The following is a 23,747-nucleotide window of genomic DNA, read 5'->3' as shown; positions in this document are numbered from 1 at the left end:
TTTGCCTTCCTTCTCTTGTTCCCATCACACCTTCATCCAGTTGGCCTCACCGAGGCTAAAACAATGTCAGCAGCCTGAAGTCTCCCCAGCCCAGGTCCATGGAGTCTGGGACTGGCAGCCTTCAGAGGACCACAGTGAATTCAGGCTGAGCAGGGAGAGCTTTCTCCTCCTGCCTCAGGCTGCCCTGTGGATCTGCTTCGGCTGCCATTAGGTTAAACTCCTGCTCTCAGACTCCTCACTGTGCCTTGGTCTTACAAATCCTCCATGAACCCTTCGGAGAAGCCAGCTGGACTTCCACATGTTCATCAGCCCCAGCTCAGAAAGCCTCATTTCCGGGCCATTAAACCATGACTGGCTTCAGAAATGTATAACTTGTCCACTCACACGGTCCAAGGTGGATGTCATGCCCTTCTGGAAACATCTCAAAGTTCTGAACTGCTTTTATATAAACTATCCCATGAGTCCATTCCACAGTGGACCCCATCAACCATGCAGCTGCCCTTGACCATGAGAGACAGAGAGATACTTCTGCCTGTTCTGCTGGGAGCCTTGGTTTAAAGAATTCATTAAGCTCTCCTGCCTGGACCACAGTGACTCAGTGGGGTGTTTGCACACTTTATATGATCAACGGGACACAAAAGCAGCACCCTGTGTTGGGCATTGAAAAAGCCTACACAGATCCCAGCCTGCTTTCAAGACCACCTTATATGCACTTTGTAGTTCCTGGATGCTTTTAGAGGCACCAATTAGTTCTGGGCTTAACCTGGGTCTCCCAGAGCTTCAGTTTTTATAAATTCTTTATTTATAGTTTCTCTGCTGAGGGCCGCCAGGACTTCCACATTTTCTTAGAGCAGTCACGGTTGATTTCAATTCTTAAAATGGAATCATGGTATGAGAGCTGGAAAGAACTTTGGGTGACATTACTCAACAGGCAAAAAGCCAGGACCAAAATTCAGGACACTGACTTAGAGACCCGTGTCCTTTCAGCAGTACACCATTGTTTGATAACAGCACAGACCACACACATCGGGACCTCCATTTGGAATGTCCAGGGTCATTATGACAAACATTACTGCCTAACTGCAAATCCATCAGATTTTTGGAATTGTAGTTGTTGTTGTTATAAGCGGTGGCCCGTTTTAGATAAACAAGATACAAGGAAAGTCCATGTACAGCACAGATCTAGGTGTAGCTGCTGTGGTTCTGAAAGGAAGAGAAAGTGAGAGTTAGGGGACCCTCACTTAGAAACCTGGCCTTCAGAACGCTCAGCAACACAGACACACAGGGGTGCCACCAGTCGGGAGAGAGCTAGGCATCTTTACCAAGAATCACCCAGGGAACCCAGGCCAAGAAGCTAGTGAGAGCTCATTTGCATTAGAAGGTCCCCCTGGCAACAATGTAAAAACTACACAGAAGGGGAAAGGTAACAGTGGTTTATAAAAGAAGGAATAGAGACACATGGGCTATGATGACCTTCAGAAACAGGAACAGAAAAGACTCAAAATGAAATTAGAACTTCCTGTTGACTGCCGGGACATGAGGAATAATCCATCAGGCATAGAGGGGAAAAAATGAGTGTGTTTCCTCCAGCAGGCACCTGGGTGGATGGGGCACTGCAGCTATGAGACAGATTCATGAGGAAAGAAAGAAGGTGTAGGTGTAGGGGAAAGCGCTTAGCCCCTGCCAGGGGAGAAGTGTCTGGACAGTTAGGTAAGCATCCGCCAGTTGGGAAGGTCGCTCACAGTAAGTCCACCCATGGGGGATTGACCTGCATTTCAATATAGGGAGGATTGGAGTCAGGGCTAAAGACCTGCAGCATGAGAAAGGCTTGGCAGACTGGAGACTGGTCGATCTGTATCTCAGGTCTGGTTCTGCTGTGTGGCTCTACAGAAGTCTTTATCACTCAAGAGGACATGTGATGATTGTCCCTGTTTGAAGTGAGGTGATCTGTGAAGTTCTGATGTTCCTGGGATCTAAGGTGATTTAGGTTCAGGACAATGACTAGGGACTTTGGGATGCCTTTGGCGCGTGTTGTGAGGAACAGGACATTTTGAAAACTGACAGTTCCTCAGCCCTGAACGGGATGAATCAGGTGAGCTATCACCGTGTTTAGACAGGTGATTCTCGAGCAATCACCATGCTCACATAGAGTCTGATTCCAGGTTTTAAGACAGGGGAGACAGAAATGAAGTAGAAACAGAGATGCTAGGCTTTTGTTCTGTTTTTAGCTATCAAGTAAGGAGTTGGGGGCGTTTAGCAAAAACAACTTCTAAGTAGCTGTTACAGTATGACTTGCCTCAGAATGCTGGCCTCTCCAGTACCTGCTTGTCCCTCCCCCTTGAGACACAAATTTATCACCACTGGAAAAATGGAGCTAAAAACAAATGGCAAACCTAGACAATTGGAGGAGACAACTAGGTATAATTGGGCCCGATGGATGACTGGAGGGACCGTGATTGTCCATCAGTCAAACCCCTTTAAAACTCATGTGCAAAAGAAACCCAGCAACCTGTCAGGTGAGGGGAAGCTCAGGCCAGTGAGACCACAGAGATGGGGAGGAGCAGGGCACGTTAGCATGGACCACACAGCTGCCCAAGGTGATGCTGAATTGTGCCATAAAGGCAACAATTCTACATTGACTAACTGTTTTTATGTTGGAAAGTTTTAGTTGTTTTTTGTTGTTGTTGTTTATTTGTTTTAAGAAACAGATTTGAAAGCCAAAGAATATTAATTTATAAGACACTGGAAAGATGCCAAGATGGTAAAAAAAAAAATCATGCAGGCATAAGACATGGTATCTTTGGGCATTTAATTTTCCACCCCGAAGATATCTCTGAATTGGTCTACCGTTGTGAGTGAATCCCCATTGGAGGCACTGTAAAGCTACACAGTTAACGCATATCATTTTGTTTTTCCAGCAAATTAGATAGAACTCGTTTGGGGGAAGGGGGCTAAGAAGAGAAGGAATGGGAAGAAGCTTCCTATCTGATGCTTGCTTGGCTCCACATACCCAGCTATGATATCCACTGCACGGCTCTGTCCAATTCCCAGGACTGTATTAAAAGTTGTTACTTCCCCAGTGTTCCCCTGGCTGAGATTAAGTCTCCCCTTCCTGGGGCTAAGAGACTTCTCAATCAAGGGTAGAAGCTTCGAGACATGGATTGGGTGTTTACCTCTGAATGAAGCATACTGCCCTGGTTCGGCACTATGCCAAGCATCCTCACTCTTGTGGGCTCACTGAGCCTGGAGCCCACATAACCCTTGAAATGGCACAACCAAAGAGCTGCTCCAGAAGAGGCAGAGCAGCCACGTGGCACATTCACCAGCAGAGAACTGGCGTTAAGGGCAGCCCTAGAAAGAGGTTCAGAATTTGGATGAACAGCTGGTCCCAAGGCCACTTCCTCACCTGTACAATGGAACAACAGCATTGGGCCTGTATGGTAATTAAAGGGTATGAATGTGGCTGGAGAGACAGTTGGGTTGGTAAAGTCCTTGCCTTGTAAGCATTAGGACTACGCGGGGTCGCTAGCATATGTGTAAAAATGGTTGATGTGGTGATATAGGCTCATAATCTCAGAGCTGGGGTTGTGGAGACAGGAGAGTGCTGTGGGATGGTCTGTATGGCAAATGTGTTGCTGATTAGTCAATAAATAAAACACTGATTGGCCATTGGCCAGGCAGGAAGTGTAGGCAGGACAAGGAGGAGAATAAAGCTGGGAAGTGGAAGGCTGAGTCAGAGAGACACTGTCAGCCGCCACGATGAGAAACAGCATGTGAAGATGCCGGTAAGCCACGAGCCACGTGGCAAGGTATAGATTAATAGAAATGGATTAATTTAAGCTGTAAGAACAGTTAGCAAGAAGCCTGCCATGGCCATACAGTTTGTAACCAATATAAGTCTCTGTGTTTACTTGGTTAGGTCTGAGCGGCTGTGGGACTGGCAGGTGACAGAGATTTGTCCTGACTGTGGACAAGGCAGGAAAACTCCAGCTACAGGAGAATGCTGGCCAGCCAGTTTAACCTAATCCAGACCACTGAGTGACCCTGTCTTAAAAGAAGGTGGACGGCTTTCCTGGGACGATACCCAAGGGTGTTCTCCAACCCTGACATCCACGCAAACGTGCACACACACACACACACATGCACATATACACACAAGCATGCACATGTAGGCACTAAAAATAAAATAACATGATTTATGCTAAGTGCTTTGCACAATGCCTTGATCCTGGCAAGGTGGGAGCCTAGGCCGTACAAAAGCAAGGGTCTCAAAGTGACGGATGCAAGGGTGCTTTTCCAAAACCTTCCCACCCTCGAGTGCAGAGGGCAACTGCTAATAGAAACTCTCTAGTGACGAAGACTCGGTCCTGGAAGCCTCACTAGGCTTCATTTCCAGCTGTTCCTGCAGGATTGCTCTGTAACCCATAGGGCCAAGTAATGATGCGTGTCGCTGTGTCTCACATTTGTCCTAAAACACAAACAAAAAAATACCTTAGAAGGGGAAATTCTCCTGGTGTTGGAGGCAAAACGGCCTGAGGTTTAAAGAAAAGCAGTTTTCCACTTCGAATCTTTAAAAACATTTAACTTAATTTGGATGCAATTAACATTTAGATTAGAGGTTTCACATCTCCGCTGTGGTTCCCAGCTCTCTGGTGTCACAGAATTCTCAAGTCACTCCAGGGAACTAAGACTGCTTGTTTCTGTGGCTAGGGAAGGAGATTTCTATCTGGGTGGTGGTGCACGCCTTTAATCCCAGCACTCAGGGAGTCAGAGGCAGATGGATCTCTGTGAGTTGAAGGCCAGCCTGATCTACATAAGCACATTTCAGGCCAGAGCTACATAATAAGACCTTGTCTCTGAAAAGAAGAGGGTAGGAGGAGAAAAGAAAAAAGAAAAGGCCAAATTCAGGCTCCAGATCACCCATAGGGACCCCAGGCCACACCGATACAGTACTGAATCCCAGCTCCAGATCACCCACAGGGACCCCAGGCCACACCGATACAGTACTGAATCCCGGCTCCAGATCACCCACAGGGACCCCAGGCCACACTGATACAGTACTGAATTCTGGCTCCAGATCACCCACAGGGACCCCAGGCCATACCAGTACAGTACTAAATCCCACTTTGAACCCAACTTCTGGGAAGTTTCAATTTTTTTCTGTTTTTTGTTTTGTTTTGTTTTTCAAATTTGTTCTTTTCTCTGGCATCCTTCAAACACAACTTTTACAAGCATTTTCCTTTCCTTGGTTTGGTGACTTCCCAGTTCCTGTCCAGCTTTACCAGCGCTCCACTGTCCCTTAGGTCTCTTTCACATTTGACCTCTCCCAGGTCTTCTTTTAATCAGAGAAGAGACTACGTGTCTTGCACAGAGTCCCAGAGTGGCTGGTCCACTGGTGTTCAGGTTGCTCACCTTCCTCAGGGCTTCCTGGGTTGTGAAATAGAGGACGGAGAGATGGCACAAGTCTGTTGTCCAATAGAATAGAAAGTACTGCTTCTAGCTGGAACTGTATGTGTGGCTGGAAGCCTCCTGTAATCATTAATAAATTAAGGCTGCAAGGTAGGAGCCAATTTATTTCCTTTTCCTGAGTGGTGTCTCCCTGTGACACCATTGGGAGCTTGCTTAGGATCTGAGGCAGGTGACTTGGTATCCTTACATCCTCTGGGTCTCCCCAGGGTCTCCACAGAAGAGCTTTTAAATGAAGCTGCCTTGCCTCACACATCCATCTCTAACCGCTGGTTCATGATGCCAGCTTGTTCAGTGCATTATCCAGCCCCCGGCTTGGCTGAGCATTGCCGTATGCCAGGGCACCTTGTATTTCCCTGTGGACATACCCAGTAACTTCCCTTCCACCACCCTTGTTCAAGACCATCAGCTGCCCACCAGCACATTCCTGAGCCTGCTACAGGCACTGGAAGTCATTTGTTCCTGTAAATGATGCATACTTATTACAAGTCTCCTGGGTGCCAGGTTAAGAGAGATGATCCTAAAAGCCCCCATCCTGCCCTCAGGAATCATGGGGGGTTAGGAGGGTGGGGTGACAGATAAGGTCCTTAGACCACTGCAGGGCAGCAGAATGCTATCGGAGGTATGGTCAGGATGCTCCGGCCAGCTAACTCATCATTTTAGAGAATGTCTTGGGTTTCTAACCATATCACCTCTGGAAGTCCTGGTACCACACAGGTATGTTCAGTCCTCTAGTAAATATCTGTTGGATTGGAGCCTAGTCAATATTTTGGCAGCTGAGAACAAATAAAATCTAGTGTCTTTTCAAATGAAAGTGGGCCAGAGCCCACGGGACTTGCTCGTAGATTGGATATGGCTGGAGACGGAAGGATGAAGTCAGTGGTTGTGAATGGGTTTCTATGTTGGGTAGCTGGCTGGATAATCGTCTAGAGAGGCTCATGTTTGGTAAAGAGCAACAGGAAGTCTTCTGGGAAAAGGCATACCTGAGATGCCAGCCAGGTCTAGCAGGCATCTATTGCTGAAGGTGGGAAGTGGCCATTTGGGCATTGTCAATATACAGTTGGCTCTTGATGAAATCAGATGGAAGATTTACCTGTGCACAGAGTCCATAGTGAAGAGAAAGAAGCATGCCGGGCCCCTCTACTCGTGGGCAATGGAAGGGAAGAAGGGATGCTGTGAGCACAGGGTTGGGGTAATAGAGTAGATAGCAACCTCCAGGCTCCTTCACAGACCTTTGATACTGTGCTTTCCAGGTCCACATGGGGGGGCCTACGGGAGCTTCAGACCCAGTAGACATCGTGAACTCAGTATCTGCAGAAGACGTGAGAAACAGTCCGTGGCGAACATGTTGCTCAGTGGGCCTGCAGTTTTACTCTTTATCAGCCAAGAGAGTTTTCAGCAAGACACATTTCTAAGGGAAATGGCTTCCAGGCCAGGCTTTGGGAGAGCCAGATGCCAAGCCCCACCCCGAAAGCACTGGCTTCCCAGAGGCCTCCTGGAACCCATAAGACTCATTGGGTCATCCTTGGCTGTCTGTCCTTCTGCTGTCAAGAGAGCTCCGCAGCATGGCTTGGCTGGATTTAACGATTTCTGAGCTAAAATTGAAAGGCCTACCCTGAGAAAATGGCCACACAGAGTAAAAGCTTGTCCTCTTGCGGCTTCTGGATGCTAACGGCTCCTCTGCACATGGCATGTGGCTTTTGCTGAGAGCTGTTTCCCTGTCATTCAGAGGCTCCATCTCTACACAGGATCTGCAGAGCCAGGGTGCACTATTGACGGCAGATTCTGATCCCCCATGTGCTTATCAGCTCCTGGCTTCTGCCCTCAGTCCCATTTTCCGCACTCAGGGAAGTCGTTTACCAAGAGGAAAAGTCGTTGTTTGAAATAATAGCTTTATCGTTTTGAGGAAAATCTGTCTGGTGCAGATATTCTTCCCCTTTTTCCATTCTTCACCGTGCAGACTTGCCAATTTACAGCTGGCGGACTGATGACTTGGGGACATGATGTTTGCTCGTTTAATTTTTGAAGGCTTTGCTTGTAGACTCACAGAAAAACTGAAAGGAAGATACAGGAGTTCCCATCCACCCGCCACCCCCTGTGCACACACAGCCTTTCCATCACTTCCAAAGAGTGAGCATGTTTGTTAGGACTGATGGCCCTGTGTTGACATACTGTCAGAGTCCATGGCTTGCGTTAGAGATTAGAGGTCCTGCAGTCTTGAACAAATAGCTGGCGGCGTAAGAGGCATCTGTCATTACCCAGGAGGTTCTCACGGCCCTAAAGAGTCTCCACACTCTGCCTGTGTAGCCCACCCTCCCTTGGCCACAGTGAGGCAGTTTCTATGATCGTGTTTGATGACAGTGTGTGTTATGTGGAACTCCCAGGGCCACACACATTCCTTAAGGGTCTTTATCTTTTGGGCCATTGGCTCTGTCACCAGGCCACTGAGCTCTGAAATTTGTCCTGCTGCTCTCTCTTCCCCATGACTGCTTCTTGCTCATGCTGCTTGCAGGCCAGTGTCCCTTCCATTTCCTAGACCACCACCGTCACCCAGGTGTCCTTGTGCGCTTGCAACAAACGGCATGGAGTGGGGTTGGATCCACAGCTAGTGGCTCCTGAATCTTACCACCTCGGCCACCTCTGTCGTGTTTTATTTATGAACTCACACTGGGCAGCACCTTCCCTTTATGTCTGGTGAAGGCCACACAGAGAGATAAAATATGGAAATGGGGTAGTGAGTAAGCTGAGGAAAGAACTGGAAGCTAAGTCAAGTGTTGGGCATCTCCCAGCTCACGACCGGTGGTCTGATGTGAGTAGGTTGTTAGGATGGCATGCCACCGTCAGTCTGCACAGAGGATCGGCTGAAGAGTAGGAGAAAGCGCTTTGCCATCATCACCCTGAGAGGAAGAACAAATGGCAGATGCATTGCAGGCTTGGTGTGAATTTCCCAAGAGGAGAAGCCCGAAGGCTTGCACTTAGGCACAGTGGAGTAACGGCATACAATACCCAAACCCAGCTTGCTGCCATGATGAAGGTCCACGGGCCGTGTACATGCTAGGACACAAGGTACCTCCAGAGGCCTGGCCTCGGGGCTGATCACTCTGCTGCTGAACTGGCTGCCTCTGCACACAGTCTCCTGTCTCTTCGTGCCTCGTTTTGCTTGTCTGTAAGAAAGTATAGTGACATCATTTTCCCGATAGGAATGTATCAGCGTATGGGACTAGTTTATGTTAAGTGGTTATAACTGGGATGGGAGAACAAAGGATTGTCTCTCTGTCCTGCCCGAGGCCCATTATGACTCTGTAACCACTCACTGTAGCAGGAGGCCACCCAATGACGTACTCAGCCCCAACTCAGCCCAGTCCCTGTCATCAGATGGCATTGGAACCATTTAAGGGAAAATTGTTCTGTGAACACAAAGGTTTCTTTTGAGGAAGAATTGAGTCTTTACTCCTGAGTTTGAGAATGTGCCCTACTACTTCTTTAAATAATCATTTGAGGGGGATCCACATCTGGTGTTTCAAAACACCTGCGTTCTGTTGGAAGCCTGGTTATGTTCCCGAAACGTTTCGACGTCAATAGGCATTTGGAAATACACAGTATGATATCGCTTTGTTCTATCACTGGAGTGTTGTGGGAGGGACGGAGGGGCTCCCTCGTGTCAACAGAGTTCTTGTTAATTGAATTGCACTTCTCTTTTTTCTGCTTCTCATTTCAGAGCGATTTGATCACCACTGTCCCTGGGTAGGCAACTGTGTGGGGAAAAGAAACTACAGATTTTTTTATATGTTTATTTTATCCCTGTCTTTTCTGACAGTCTTTATATTTGCATTCGTTATCACCCACGTCATTCTTCGTAAGTATGCTGGCGAAATCAGATTACGTATGTAACCATGTGCCCGACTTTGGCTTTTCTGAGTTGATTTTGACTTATGATTGGTGATCATTTCTGCCTCTCTCTTCCTTCTCTTTCCCCATCCCCCTCCTCACTTCCAGCCTGCCCACTCCGTTTTTCACTTTGCCCATCCCTCTTCACCCCTCGATCTTTCCTGGACCCCATCCTTCCAACGGCAGGTTCCAGGTGGCACCTGGACCAGGTTCCACTCACCCTAACAAGACTTCCCCCTTGATAAACGTGCCCTCTCCAACCTCAGTGATGTCTGCTGGGGATCCCCTGAGAGGTTCATCCCTCCATTTTGCACAAGAAATGGCAAGCATAATGACAACTGTTGGATATCTGAGTCTGTTTTCTTTATCTACTGACCCATGGTTTAAGAATATACGTTCCCTAGAGGAAGAATATGGCTGGGGACAGACACTAGGTTTCCTCAGGCACATTCAATGAGGTACTCAATTTTCTGCAAGGATATGAACAAAGGACCTCTGACATAGAAAGAATGCAACTTTAAAAAAAAAGTTAGATTTGAGTATAAATGACTTTATTTGCATAAGAAATCAGCATTTTTTTCATTTATTCTGAAGTTCATACTGAGTTTCTTTTGTCTCTTAGTCATTCGCTTTCCCACAAGAGGGGATGGTGAGAAGGAAGTTAATTGGCTTTGAACTGCGAATCTGAGCCTTTAAACTTTCATTAGAGTATGCTCCCCACATTGGCAAGCGGCTTTGCCTTTTATCCATTCCTGGAGTGTAAGCACCCATTAGTGAGCACACAGCCTCACTCTGGGGTGTTCCTGGAAGTATCTAAACAGAGAGGCTTTCTTTTCTTCCCTGGCCAGCATGGATCTCATGAATGGAGCAGGCTAAGTCTCCATAGGCCGGCCCCATTTCCCACTCTTTCTGTTTGGGTGGAGTCCATGTACGGACTGGGGAAGTAGCGGTGCAGAACGGCTCCCATTGGTCTCAGCATCCATCAAGGGGGACCACTACATCAACTACCCAAAGGCTCCCCACTATTCTAAACTGCGGTCATTTCTGACTATGCTTCTTTTGTCCCAATGGGCACAAATCTGGAATCCATGCCTGAGAGTCTTAAGTTAGTGAGCTTGTGAGAAAAGATTAGTCCTCATCAGAGTCCTCTTCCATGCCAGCTGGAGCTGGTGCCAAGGTGGCTTTGCAGAGACCCCCTTTCTCAGGGTTTTCTGAATCCCAAAATGGCAAAGGTGGAGCCCGGAGCCAGTCTGTGGATTCATGCACAAAGGCAGCAAAGGGAACACCAAGGGTGTTAGACGCTGATTTGAAGGAAGCGATTGTTCACATGGGCAAGAGAGAGCACACACGTGACACCCAGAAGGAATATTTTTGCCTTACATTCTTTTTTCTTTTAATTTATAAACTTTCTTATAAAAAAAAACCTTGCAAATAAATAAAAACATCATGCACCAAAAATTTAACCAGACACAAAGTCTGTACAGCACAATGAATTTGTACATGGTTCCAATAGGCATGGCTTAAAATCTATCATCCTTCAGGGAAGTCCTAAATGCTTCCATTTCACACTATCAGATTATATTCCTAGCTTCAGCCCTACATTCTAGAGTTTTAGGACTAGTTTTCACTTGCTTGATCCTGAATATAAATGCCAGGAAAACATATACACACACCTGTACAGTTTGTCACACTATCGCTCACACTCTTAGTCCTCAGAAGTTCTCACCGTCACACCTGGTCACTTGTCTTCATGCACTCTCTCTCTCTCTCTCTCTCTCTCTCTCTCTCTCTCACACACACACACACACACACACACACACACACACACACACACACGCACGCACGCACGCACGCACGCGCGCACGCGCGCGCGCACACACACACACAGAGTGAAGTCTGCTGCCTTCCCAGACTTAGAATGATGTTCATCCCACTTCACCAATGTCTGAGTTTTTATTTACCCTGGTTCCTACACAATGGGGTTTATTTCAGTCCTTTTGTTTTGAGATTGCCTTTGCTAGTGGCCTGCAGCTTGTCATTTGCTGGCTGTGCCCTGCTGGACTGAGGGAGATGTGAGAAGCTATAAGTACCTGTCTTTCCATATTAGTAATTCCCTCATGAGCCGCCCCTGCTGCCACCCAGCAATCCTCGAGCCTCCGTGGTGGACAGCAGACCCACACAGAGGGAGTTCCTAGAGGAGAAATGTGAAGCCAAGTGAAGCTCCCTCTCCACCTTTGTATAGTGGGACATGGACTGACAGTCACACAGAGAGACCTAGGACACTGCCACTCACTAACCCCGCCCCACGGCTAAGCTAATTAAACAACACAAAGAAGTAATGGTCGCCACACTAGCTTAATAGTTTACATTCTGTGGCACAAGGCTGTGTCACCTGAAGCGCAGTGGCTTCAAGTCAAAACAGAGGGACCCAGAATCATCTCCCAAGATAGCATTGCCAAGACTTCCTCCTCAGAGGTCGGGGCTGGTTAAGAATGCTTGCTGTGCTTCCAAAGGACTCCAACTGGTCCCTAGCACACACATTGAGCAGCTCTTAACTACCTGTGTCTCTAGCTCCAAAGGACCCAACTCCCTCTTCTAATCTCCACAGGCACCCACACATGTGTCATACACACACACACACACACACACACACACACACACACACACACACACACACATATACACAAGTAAAAATAACTTTCAAATTTGGTTGAAGTCCGATTGCAATAGTCCCTGCTCTCATCAGATGTAGCTGAACTCAAGCCCCTCAGTGTTCTCTTGCAGGACAAGATCACAGGACAAGGACTACACCTTCACCCAAAAAGAGTCAGTAAATGAATATTAGCTTTGTTTACTCTGCATCCAAGAAGGAAGACTGTTGGCAGCCAAGTTCCTAAGACCTCTACTGCCAAATGTTAACAGATGTGGGCAAAACAGAAGAGATTATGTAGGATTCTGTTTTCCTGTTAAAAAGAGGAAAACAAAAGAGCAATCAAAGCTATAATTTATGGGAAAATATACAGACACGCATCTGCTTTCATTGAAAAAAAAATGTCCTGCAGATGTTGGTTCTACTCATGAATCTGCCATCTTCTTGAATGGCTTCAGTGAAATCATGACCTCTGATCAGTAAGCTGGGTGCCCTAACACCAAACATGACTGTTTAATTGATGTTTAGACACTTATTATTGTCATGCAGATGAGAGTGTTGAGCATGGGGTGAATGTCTGGATACTAAATGTTGGCTTCGTTCCCACAGGTTCACAGCAAACGGGATTCCTCAATGCCCTTAAGGACAGTCCAGCAAGATATCCTTTCTGGTCGCTCTGTGGGGACCTTGCTTGTGGATTCAGTATTTCACCAACCCCTACACTCTTACCTCTTTATCGCCCTGGCTTTGGCGTTTCTTCTCATAAATCACATTCTTATTCATTCTGTAAGGCATTGGGAGCCTTGCAGAACATTCACTTGTATGATAAATGGCATCTGAACATCGAGTCTCCAGACACTCATGCAGCCCTGTCTAAACTGAAGAGCTCTTTAGCTAGAAAAGCTGTAAGTGGAGTCTTCTCTGCCCCTCCCCACCCCAGAAGCCAGCCATGATTGGTGCTCCATCCGGTTAGGCTGGGACAAGTAGAGCCGTGAGTCTGCCTAAGTTCACTGTGATCGGCAGGTACCTCTCACCTTCATGGATGCCCAGGTGTGGGTCTGTTGGGGGCATGAGGCAGCAGGTGAGGCTCCTGGGCCACTTGAGGCTGTGCTGGGATACCTTGTAGCATTCCTCCGCAAGTGCAGTGACCTATACTGTCTCTAGACATAGACCTCTCTTCCACAAACCTGAAAGGTGAGATTCAAGCCATTTAGATCAATGGGAACCATTTCCCACCCTCCCAAACAGTGTATATATGTGTGCACCATGTTATTTTGAATCTTAAAAGAAAAAGTATCTGCCTATTAAGTGCTGAATAGGCTGTGAAATCAAACAAATGGACCTGCTGACCCAGCTCCTCAGGACTCAGCTCTTTCTCTTTCACATAACTGGGTAAATTGCATTTGAACTCTCCATTATTCTCATGAGTGATTTTCAGAGATGGTAGAGAATTCTACCACATCTGTAAACATATGCTTTTTAAAGTCAAGGCACCCATACTGCTGAGCCCTGAGATGTGGACGAATGCAGTGATGGAGGTATATAGATAGATCTATAAACAAGTGTGTGTGTGTGTGTGTGTGTGTGTGTGTGTGTGTGTGTGTGTGTGTGTGGCTGGTTACCAAGGCATCTTCAGTAGTCGTATGATAACTGGTTAATGAGGTCTGTATGGTGGAAGGAGACTGGAGACATACAGATAATGAGCAAAGAGGGGAGGGGGTTGAGGAATAAATTCCACATGTCCTATCTCCTGTTTAGTGATCCAGAAAACTGAAGTTAGCTACCGATTAGCAAGAAGAAAGGATGGTTCATGGAATCAAGCACTCGCCTGAGATACTAAGCACAGATTCAAGGAGGAATGGCATCCTTTATTCCACTCCCCAACAGCACCAGGGTGACCAGCTCCCCTACAGCCATTGTCTCTGTAACCTGCCAGAGCATATGGCCTTAGCGGATCTTTTGTTGTTGTTGTTTTAGGTTTTGTTTGGTTTGGTTTGGTTTTGGTTTTGGTTTGGTTTTTTCAAGACAGGGTTTCTCTGTGTAGCTTTGGAGCCTGTCCTGGAACTTGCTCTGTAGACCAGGCTGGCCTCAAACTCACAGAGATCTTCCTGCCTCTGCCTTCCGAGTGCTGGAATTAAAGGCATGCACCACCACCGCCCAGTGCTTCGGTGGATCTTAAGTGAAGCCTGCCTGTGTCTTTCACAGCATCAATCATGTCTTATGACAGTGATTCTCAACCTTCCTGATGCTGTGACCCTTTAATACAGTTCCTCATGTGTGGTGACCCCAACCATACAATTATTTCCTTGCTACTTCATAACTGCCATTTTGCTACTGTTATGAATTGTAATGTAAACATCTGATATGTAGGGTATCTGAAATGCAACCCCTAAAGGGATCATGACCCACCAGTTGAGAACTGCTATCTTATGAAACTTGGCCCCAAGGTTGGTCACCAGTACTCAGTGGGTGAGTCTGACCTGACCTGTAATGCTGCATGCTCACAGAGCTTTGACAGTCGGCAGTGGTGCCCATAGCTCACCCTTTCTAGATCTGCAGGCTTCAGAACAGGGCTCCATAAAGCTTCCGGAGGAGGGTGTGAGCTGGATTGCCTGACTGCTGGGATCAGCCCAGTGGCTACTGGCGAGTGTTCTAGAGCGAGGAGATAGCTTGTGTTTTCCGACTTCCCGTGGCCTCACTCCTGATCTCCTGACCATGGCATAAAAATATTTTGACGAGAAATAAGGGTCCAGACAAAGGTTTCTCATAGCAGATTTATTCTGAAAAAAAAAAAAATCCAACTAAAAACAATGTCGCTGAGGAAGTGAGAGAGATGGGAAGCAAAGGTGCCTAATGGTCAACCACACTCCCTTACTGGACATGTCAGCATAAACGATGGCAATGCTGGCCAATGACAGCCGGGACTTGAGGAGAAAAGAATACCCAGCTTCTACCAGCCTGGATGGTGTGTAGAACCAGTGTGTCGTCGTCCCCCCCACACACACACACACACATACACACACTCCAGATGACAAGGAGAGAGAGAGAAGGTCACAGACAGCCTTGAGCAGAAGGGACTCAGTAGGCTACTTCCCAGTCAGCGTCACAGCTGGGGGGTCCAGCCTCCGCCTTTGGATAGTCCTTCCTTGCCCTTCTCTTCCCTTCCTGCCTCTCCCTGCCTGCCCCGCATGTCACTGCCTCCCCCTGCCTGCCCCGCACGTCACTGCCCCCCTTTGATCTTTACATCAAGGAATCAGAAGCTGTGAGGAAGGGGCCTCTGGGCAGTGGCCCGTTAGGTAGCTGCCCCGACCACAGGTTTATGAGACCGCCCCGAGAAAGAGACCAAAGGAGAACACACAGGACCAGGCCTTTAGCTCACCCGGCTACTGGGGTTCAAACAGAGGAGAGCCACATGGCAGCTCGTCCCATAGAGTTCCTTCGCTGATCTCTTACCGTGAGCCAAACCTGTGGGTCACAAGGTTGAGGACAAGTGACCCAGGCCTTTGAAGCTCATTCAATTCAGAAGGGCCTGGGCTAGAGTGGCAAGCTAACACACACCACATAGCTGCTTTTTTCTTCCTCTGTGAACGTCTGCAGGTCTGGGTGCTTAAAGTCAAAGACTGTGCTTATGTGGGGCAAGGGACGGCGTGGCGGGAAGAAGCATCGTAGTGGGATCCATGACCTAAGAACGGGTGAGGACAAGAAGGGAAGACAGTGACCATTCTGAGGACATGTGTTACTTTTCCCATCTCTCTGACAAAGTGGTTCCTCATGGTGGTGGTCATTGAGGCGGGAGTTTGTGCTCGAGGTTCCTCTCATCTTGGCAGATTGGAAACAAAATCAGGACCAGAAGCAGAGCCTGGCCCTGGCCCTCAAGCCTGTCCCCAGTGGCCTATGCCTGCCATTTAAACCTCAGGGTCCCCAAATCCTCAAACCTCCCCAAACAGTGCCACCAACTGGAAACCACGCTGTAGGGGACATTTCACAGCACAACAGAAGACGGTGGGGGGGTGCCATGGAGACAAAGGGTCACAGGGGACCAGGGAGATGAGGACATTGGGTAGACTGGAGAGAATCGGTGAGTTCTGAGATGTTTACAAAGAGAACCTCAAAGAGCTATCGATCTCTCTCTCACACACACCCTCACCACACATACATGCACACACACACCACACACACACACATACACACTACACCACACACACACACACCACACATACACAGACACACACCATACACACACACACACAAACACACATATACACACACCACACACACACCACACACCACACACACGCACATACACATACACACACCACACACCACACACACGCACATACACACACACACACACACACACATACACACCACACCACACATACACACACACACACATACACATACACCACATACACACATACACACACACCACACACACACACACCACACACACATACACATACCACACACACACATACACACAAACACACATATACACACATACCACACACCACACCACACACCACACCACACACACACACACACACACGTCTTTGTCACCCCACTGTAACTTCAGGATCCTCTCTAGTTGCCTCCATGTCTAACAGAAGGAGGGAAATGTGTGGAAACTGCCCCTCACAGAAAATTCCACCGGTCAGGGATGCTAGGGAGCCCTGTGACAACCCTGCCTCCCAGACTCATCATGTTCTCAAAGGCGGAAAACCTCGGGAGCATGTGCAGGGGAGGCCAGCGAGCCCTGGGCATCCTTGAGGAAGCCCCCAGAGAGGGGACCCTGCCCTTCACAATCACGTCAGTGTAGCATGGCATTCATGTCCCATTTAAGGGATTCCAGTCATTTTTAATCACGACTTATTGTTCAGTGCTCCCAAAATGAAAAGGATTTCCTGTGGTTGGTAAATCAAATGGTAATTGATTCGGCATTTGTGAAGGCTTTCCCCCTAGAAAGCCTCTTTATCTCCAATTTGCATTCATTGCGACACTTAACCGCCTGAGAGGCACCCACAGACTAATGGGCACTGGTCTATTTTAATAGAATTTACTAGAAGGTTGGCAGGAAGGACGCCATGTGGCACAGAGGGAAAATAACGAAGGTAGCATCGGCTTTGGCTAGCCCGTCCATGCTGATAGATATTGATGTCCAAAAGACTATGAGAAAACAGAGACAGACACCCTCAATGCTGCGTATAGCTGCCCCTGTGCCGGGGAAATCCATTGACATCCTTAGTGGCACCTAAGCAAGAGCCACAATCTCCCCACACTAGCCCTGCTCCACTCAGAAAAAGAGGCCAATGCCTCCCCACCCCCGACCCAGCCAAGGGGAGGAAGGGAGGCCTGAAGCTTAAGACCCCAATTATGTCGCATAAGATCACAATGTGGGTAGTGAATTGATTAAGGTTGAAGTTCTAAAATAATTCCAAAAGAAATATAATGGGAAGAAAGGAAGGGTTTCCCTGACCCTCCGTGGTGTGTGACTCCTTGTCAATTTGTCTGTCCTTCCAGAAGGTCTTCATGAAGTTGGAATACATACTTGTATGTGGCTAAGGGGTTGCTTGTATCTTACAAGAAACCTACTCTTTGCATTGTTCTACAACTTGATTTTGTTTCAAAATATTACCTGGAGATAAATCTACCTCATTCATTTTTAAATACTTACTGCACTCTAAAGTATGTATAGCCAGTGTGTTCTTTGGGTGAATATTTACAATTCTTCCTTTATTTACCGTTCCAAAGGTGAGGTCGTAGTGCCCAGTGCAGTGGCACATACCTATAATCCCAGCACTTGGGAAGTTGAGGTTAAGGACGGTACCTTTTGCTGGGCGACCATGGCAGGCTGCACACAGAGAAGGAGGGAGGAGATTGGAAGTGGTGTCCAGTGGGGAAATTGACAGGAACATGGGCTTTACCTAAAGGATCCCCAAAAGCATCTTGGGAATGCTGTGCATCCATGGACACCCGCCTCAGAATCAAGCATCTGTCCCCTACTACTGACTTTGAATATTGCCCATGCTTGTGCTGTGAGCCATGTCTGGACGCGTCCCGTCCCATTGCAGTCCCTTCTGATGACTAGAAACGTCTCCCACACCCTCAGCCCGTGGCTGCTCTTTTCCAGAGATTCCCGCTGTTCTTGTACACCTTGTCACCTAAATGACCGTTAGAGCCCGTTTGTCAGATTCTGTTTCTTCAAAGCGCCAGTTGGAAGTTTGGTTGGGATCCTGGTCACTTCCGCCATGAATCTGAAACTCCCCACACAGGCGAAGGAGGTTTGAGGGCAGGGTTGTGGTCAGGTCAAACTGTGAAAGTGATCTCAGTCCCTTCCTCTTTTTACAGGGTCAGTCAGTCATGCAAATTGCCAGTGGGTGTGTGGCCAGGTGACGGCACAGCTGTGTTTTTCTGCCTCTAGGTAGAGTCGTCCCTCTGCTGGACGAAGAAGGAGCCGTTCCTGTGAGGTACACCTGCTTCAGTAGTGGCTGCCAGGCAGACACAGCCATAGGCCACCTACGTGGTTTCTTATGTCTTAAACAGCAGATACCCTTGCACAGTCTCTCTAATGAGGACTGTGGGGTTCACACCTGAAGCCCCACCGAGAGGTGACCCAGGACCTTGAAAGTGGCAGAAAAGAGAGCGCCCATGCAGAGCCCTCTAAATGTGGTCCTGGCCTTTCAGAAGTCCTAGTTAATAAGGAAACCCACCAAAACACATCCCACACTTGGCCAAGAAAGAACAGTCAAGTGTCTGTCTCAGTCTCACCATGATGAGCACCAAGCCTGCAAAGCTGTGGCTGCCATGTGCTACTGCCTTGGCTTGGGGTCCTGGGAAGAGGTATGTGTCTCCTAGAAGTCAGTTCTAGGTTTGCTTCTGCTGTGACTATATGAGTCCTTAAAAGTGGTTTGGTCTCTGGGCCTCAGCTTCCTGCCTGAAATAAAGGGATTAGAAAAAGCCAGAGCAGCTTGACTCAGGGCTTCTGTGTCTCCATGGTGTGGAGGCACTTCAGGGAAGTTTTGTTTTTTCTTAATTACTGAGATTATAAGAAAAATAACTTTTCTGTGCCTCTTTATGGGAAAAGATCAGGAACCCCAAGATGCTGAAGACATAGTTCGAAGGTCTCCCACTGTTTGTGATTATCCCCAGCCTGAAGCATCCTTAGCCGTTTTGCCTGGCTCTCGCCCAAGTCTCCGCATCACTTCTCCCCTTGCTCACCTCCCCCTTGCAAGCAGAGCCTGTTTCCTGGAACATGGAGCTGGTACTTGCCCAGCCTACTCTCTGGGTTCACAGGGAGGGCTCCGGAGGGTGTCCGTAGGCCAGCACTTTGAACATTCACACTTAGTGCAAACTCTTATGAGTTTAAGGGAATTCACAGCTAGCCTCTGGCCAAAAAGGAGCTGCCTGTCTTATTGGAGGCTGGATTAGATGGACGCGGAGCCAGGCAGTGGAAATGATTGTCATCCAAAGCCATCCCTGCTTCGGTCTACAAACATCCAACTTCTTATTAAATTGACCCCAAATGGAATTTGTTTCTCTCATTTCTATTTTTTAATCTTTATTTTATTTTTTTTTAAGTTTTATGTGCATTGGTGTTTTTGCCATGGGTGTCCGGTCCCCTGGAACTGGAGTCACAGACAGGTGTGAGCTGCCATGTGGGTGCTGGGAATGGAACCCAGACCCTCTGGAAAAGCATTCAGTGCTCTTAACTGCTGAGCCATCTTTCCACCCTATCATTTCTATTTTTTAAAAAATGGAAAAAGGATTTTGCAACTTTTAAGAGAATAACATGTCCTGATCTCATTACGGAACATATATTTCCATCATCAAGCTGCTGGGCCAGTGAAATGCGTTGTTGGAATATCTGTACCTGAATCCGAGAGTAGGCATAAGGAGAAGGTTTCCTTTGGTTTCCACAGAGATGCCCAGTCTCTTATAAAAAGGGCCCCTATCTCTCTGAACTGGGATGAGGTCAGCCGAGGACCACTGAGCTCCAGCAAGAATTAGGAAAGAACCAGCTGAAGATTCTTATGCTGGCCAGGCAGGCCTCTAGCATTCACTGACAGCAGCTGTCAGTCTTGTTAGGGTCTCATGTAGCCAAGGCTGGCCTCCAAGTCACGCTGTAGCCAAGGATTACCTTGAACTTCTCCTCCTGCATCAACCTCAGGATGTACTGCAATATCATAGACAGGTACCACCATGCTTGGTTTTCCGCAATGCCAAAGACTGAATGCAGGGCACTGTGCATGCTGGGCAAGCACTCTGCCACCTGAGCTACAAGCCCCAGCTGGGCTCTGTGTCTATAGGGGATTCTTTCATTGCTTCCTTGGACCCCTCATTTGTTGAATGGAAGTGGTATTTATCAATGAGCTACTCTCAGGATTCAGTGAGTCAGTTCCTGTGCCGACATGTCTCCAGTGATGGCAGCCGTTGTTACAGAAGAGCTGGCCTGTTCCTCAGGATACATAGTCACAGGCAGCATTATCAGCTGGGTGGGACAGCAAAAGTACCTCTCTTTGTCCCTTGGCATCATGTCATTTTGTGACAGCTAAAAGCTCACAGTAGCGCTGTACTCTATTAACGGTGAAGAAATGCCTCTGAAGCATAGAACATATTCATATAAAAGTTCCACTTTTCTAGGCTGGGGAGCTGGCTCCATTGGCAAAGTGCTTGCCTTGCAAGCATGAGAAACTGAGTTCAATCCCAGAACCCATGCATAAAAGCTGGCACAGTAGTGTGTACTTATAATCCTGGTTCTGTGGAGGTAGAGACAGGCAGATTCCTATGACTCAATGGCCGGCCAGCCTAGCCTGCTTGGCAAGCTTCAGGCCTGTGAGAAACCCTGACTCAAAAGAAATTTTAAAGGTGAGTGGCACAAAATGGCTCCCAAGGTTGGACTCTGACTTCTAAGGACACATAGGTACACACACACACACACACACACACACACACACACACACACACACACACCATTTTTGCTTCTGTAAACCTCTACAGTTCCTCACCCACCCATCACACTGCCTCCTAATGGAAGCAGTTAGTAATTGCAGGTCACACTGCAAATGGAGTAGCCGGAAGTCTGGAACCCGTTCACCGGCTCCAACCCTACTCTACTTTTACTTTGCAGTTTTTATGGTTCGTGTTTGAGCCTTCCTTCTCTGTTGACTTCCCCATCATTCCATCTGGGCTGTAAACGTCTGGTGATGCACAGGTGTCCCTGAGATTGATGTTCGACTCCCATCTTTATTTTCTTTTCTCCCCTGGACCACATCCTTTGCCCAGCTACCATGTCACTTCATCTCAATGTCTGATCTTCTCCCTTAGCTGCATAAAGTTCTAACGAGTGCCACTGCCTAGTTATCTCCTCGACTTAGCCTCCTCTCTGGTCACTTAATCTTGCCCCCCCCCCCCCCCCCGGAACTCCACCTCTGCTTTGTAGCCAGTGCGGGACATGAAGTCTTCCTGAGCCACTTCCCAGCCCTGATAGGAAGGAAAAGAAATGACATATGGGAGCCCTGGTCACTGGGATACATGAGCCACTGTTCCATGCACACATAAAGCTCCACCGTAGCCATTTCCTGGAGGAAGCATTTCCTGGAGGTTTCTGCGGCCCTGGCTAGGGGTTTCTTCCTTGTATTTCTCTTGTCCTCTAGACCCTCCCAACCACCTGCTTCTCCAAAAGCAGATGTTGTGACTACCTATAATAGTGACTGTGAGCCCACAGATCTGTTCACTTTTTCCCGTTTGATGTGAGATTCTGTGTCCCAATCAACAGCATCCGTCATCATCATACAGAGGTACTGGGTAATGGATTCAGTTCTGTCATCGAAGGTGAATTACTTTCATCCTGGAAACATGAGTGGTGACACAGTACAGCCTGATCTATGTTCCTCCAGCTTTGGTTGCATAAGGAAAGCACAAGGTTTCTTTAGTTTCCCCAGTCTGTAATTCATTGCTAGGAGAATGCGAGATGTATATTTAAACCCCAGATCTGCCCCAGGATGAATTAGTTTTTCCTGAGAAACATCTGTATCTTGTAAATAGACTCTTATAAACATTTGTGGGATGGGAAAATTCTCTCATCCTTTCAAATGACTGCATTCTTGGTTGATCAATGCCATCTGGTGAAGAAGGCCAGGCTGTTCCTCCTTTGGTGGCGACACATCACGTTGAATGCCTGGCTTCCTCTCACTGTCCTCTCTCAGCTGCGGAGCTGGGCAGGGGTCTCTAAGAAGGAGCGCCCCAGCCCAATTCCACACCTAGAGTCACCCTCCAGTTCACAGGCATGAGCGCGTCTCACCTGCTTCATGAACTGAGACCTGATAGGCCACAGAAGCAGGCAGTTCTGAGTCTCAGAAGCCATCCTGTGGGAGGGAGACGCTTGCTGGTGAGACAGTCCTCAGCCTTCAGAAGCTAAAACCAGAGGGACACTTAATAGTTAGTCCTTTCATCGAAGGTCTGAGCTGCAGCTAGCTTCCATCCATCCTTGGTTGCGTTACGAGTCTGGGAAGGTAAAGGTCAAAGGGGAAACTGTCCACTCTGAAGAAGTAAGTGATGGCCACGGAGTCCAGCAGCCATTACAGAGCTGTGGATGTCCCTCTGCATTGGGGGAGGGGTGGCAGAGAGTATGAGTGTGGCCACTGGCCTGAAGGACGGAGGCTTCTGGTTGGAGATAGGGAAAAGGTAGAACTGAGCCTGGAACCCAGCTGTGGGGTTTCAGCCCTTCACCTCCTGTCATCCCGCCTCTCTGGTAGCCGTGCCCATCCTCTGTTCTCCTTCTCTTCTCCTTGACTCCCCCACCGTGCTCGAGGCCGTGGTGTGCTTCTTCTCCGTCTGGTCCATCGTTGGCCTCTCAGGTTTCCACACGTACTTGATCAGCTCCAACCAGACAACAAATGAAGATGTAAGTTCCTGGCCGCAACACATGGGTATCTGCCTGGTTAACCTCGGAGGAGGAAGAGGAAGGGGAGAGGTCAGGGACCACCTTTTCCTCTACATCCCACTCCAGCTGTGAGAACCTGGGGACAGAGGATGAAGGGAAAGCCCTATGAGGGTCCTACATGTATGTGTGGGGCATCTCTGCACCCACTTACATTGTACCATGATGTCAGTCCCATCCCGAAGATGAGCGGGTATACCCAGGTCTGACCTTGAGAAGCCTCTTCCAATCCTCTTCCATAATTTTGGAGGCAGCTTGTCACACTTCCCCAAGCAAAGACAGACCATGGCAGGCTGACATCTCGGGGGCTAATTTTCATCCTTAACGTCTCTGGCTTCTGGAGGAAATTGCCCTGACCCGAAGTTGTACTTTGAGTCCAGGAGCCTCTGCTGATTCATAATGCAGGGAGAAGGGAGGGCTGGGGGTGGGGCGGGAAACATGATGCTGGAAGTTCCTTCTCAGCAAGTCTAGTTCTCACTTGCTCTCCATACTGAGATTTTTGCCTGTCCATGCATGTTAAATGTTTCAGAACAGATCCCGTTTCCTTAAACAAAAGCCGAGGAAACGAAACGATAAAATAGATGAGAAACCGCTAAAACAGCACATTCGATTTGGTAACTATAAATATTGGAATCTGCAAAACAGACAGTTTTACCAAGAGGCTGCATTCTTGGTCTAAACTGGCCATTAAGGAACCCGTATTAATGTTGTTTCAGTTAGCATTCACTTAATTACAGCTTAGGGTTGGGACGGCCAGGGATATGGCTCAATGGATAAGGGCATTTGCTCTGCCATCATGAGGAC

The 23,747-nt window shown here is 48.0% G+C and overlaps 1 protein-coding gene across 6 annotated transcripts in view; it reads left to right on the top strand.

Moving 5' to 3' along the window:
- LOC128118345 (palmitoyltransferase ZDHHC14) overlaps nucleotides 1–23,747 on the top strand; it is a 453,489-nt gene that overhangs the window by 220,837 nt on the left and 208,905 nt on the right. For 5 of the 6 annotated variants that reach the window (XM_052750896.1, XM_052750893.1, XM_052750894.1 and 2 more), the window contains 3 exons: nucleotides 9,185–9,322; nucleotides 12,614–12,662; nucleotides 22,805–22,907. In XM_052750896.1, the coding sequence (XP_052606856.1) occupies nucleotides 9,185–9,322; nucleotides 12,614–12,662; nucleotides 22,805–22,907 (290 nt within the window). The remainder of the gene's footprint in view (nucleotides 1–9,184; nucleotides 9,323–12,613; nucleotides 12,663–22,804; nucleotides 22,908–23,747) is intronic. The other variant, XM_052750895.1, reaches the window with a different exon arrangement.

Source organism: Peromyscus californicus, unplaced genomic scaffold, assembly GCF_007827085.1.
Source record: "Peromyscus californicus insignis strain IS unplaced genomic scaffold, ASM782708v3 Scaffold_22__1_contigs__length_63687245, whole genome shotgun sequence".
In the NCBI taxonomy this organism is placed as follows: domain Eukaryota; kingdom Metazoa; phylum Chordata; class Mammalia; order Rodentia; family Cricetidae; genus Peromyscus; species Peromyscus californicus.
This window is presented reverse-complemented; position numbering and strand designations above follow the sequence as displayed.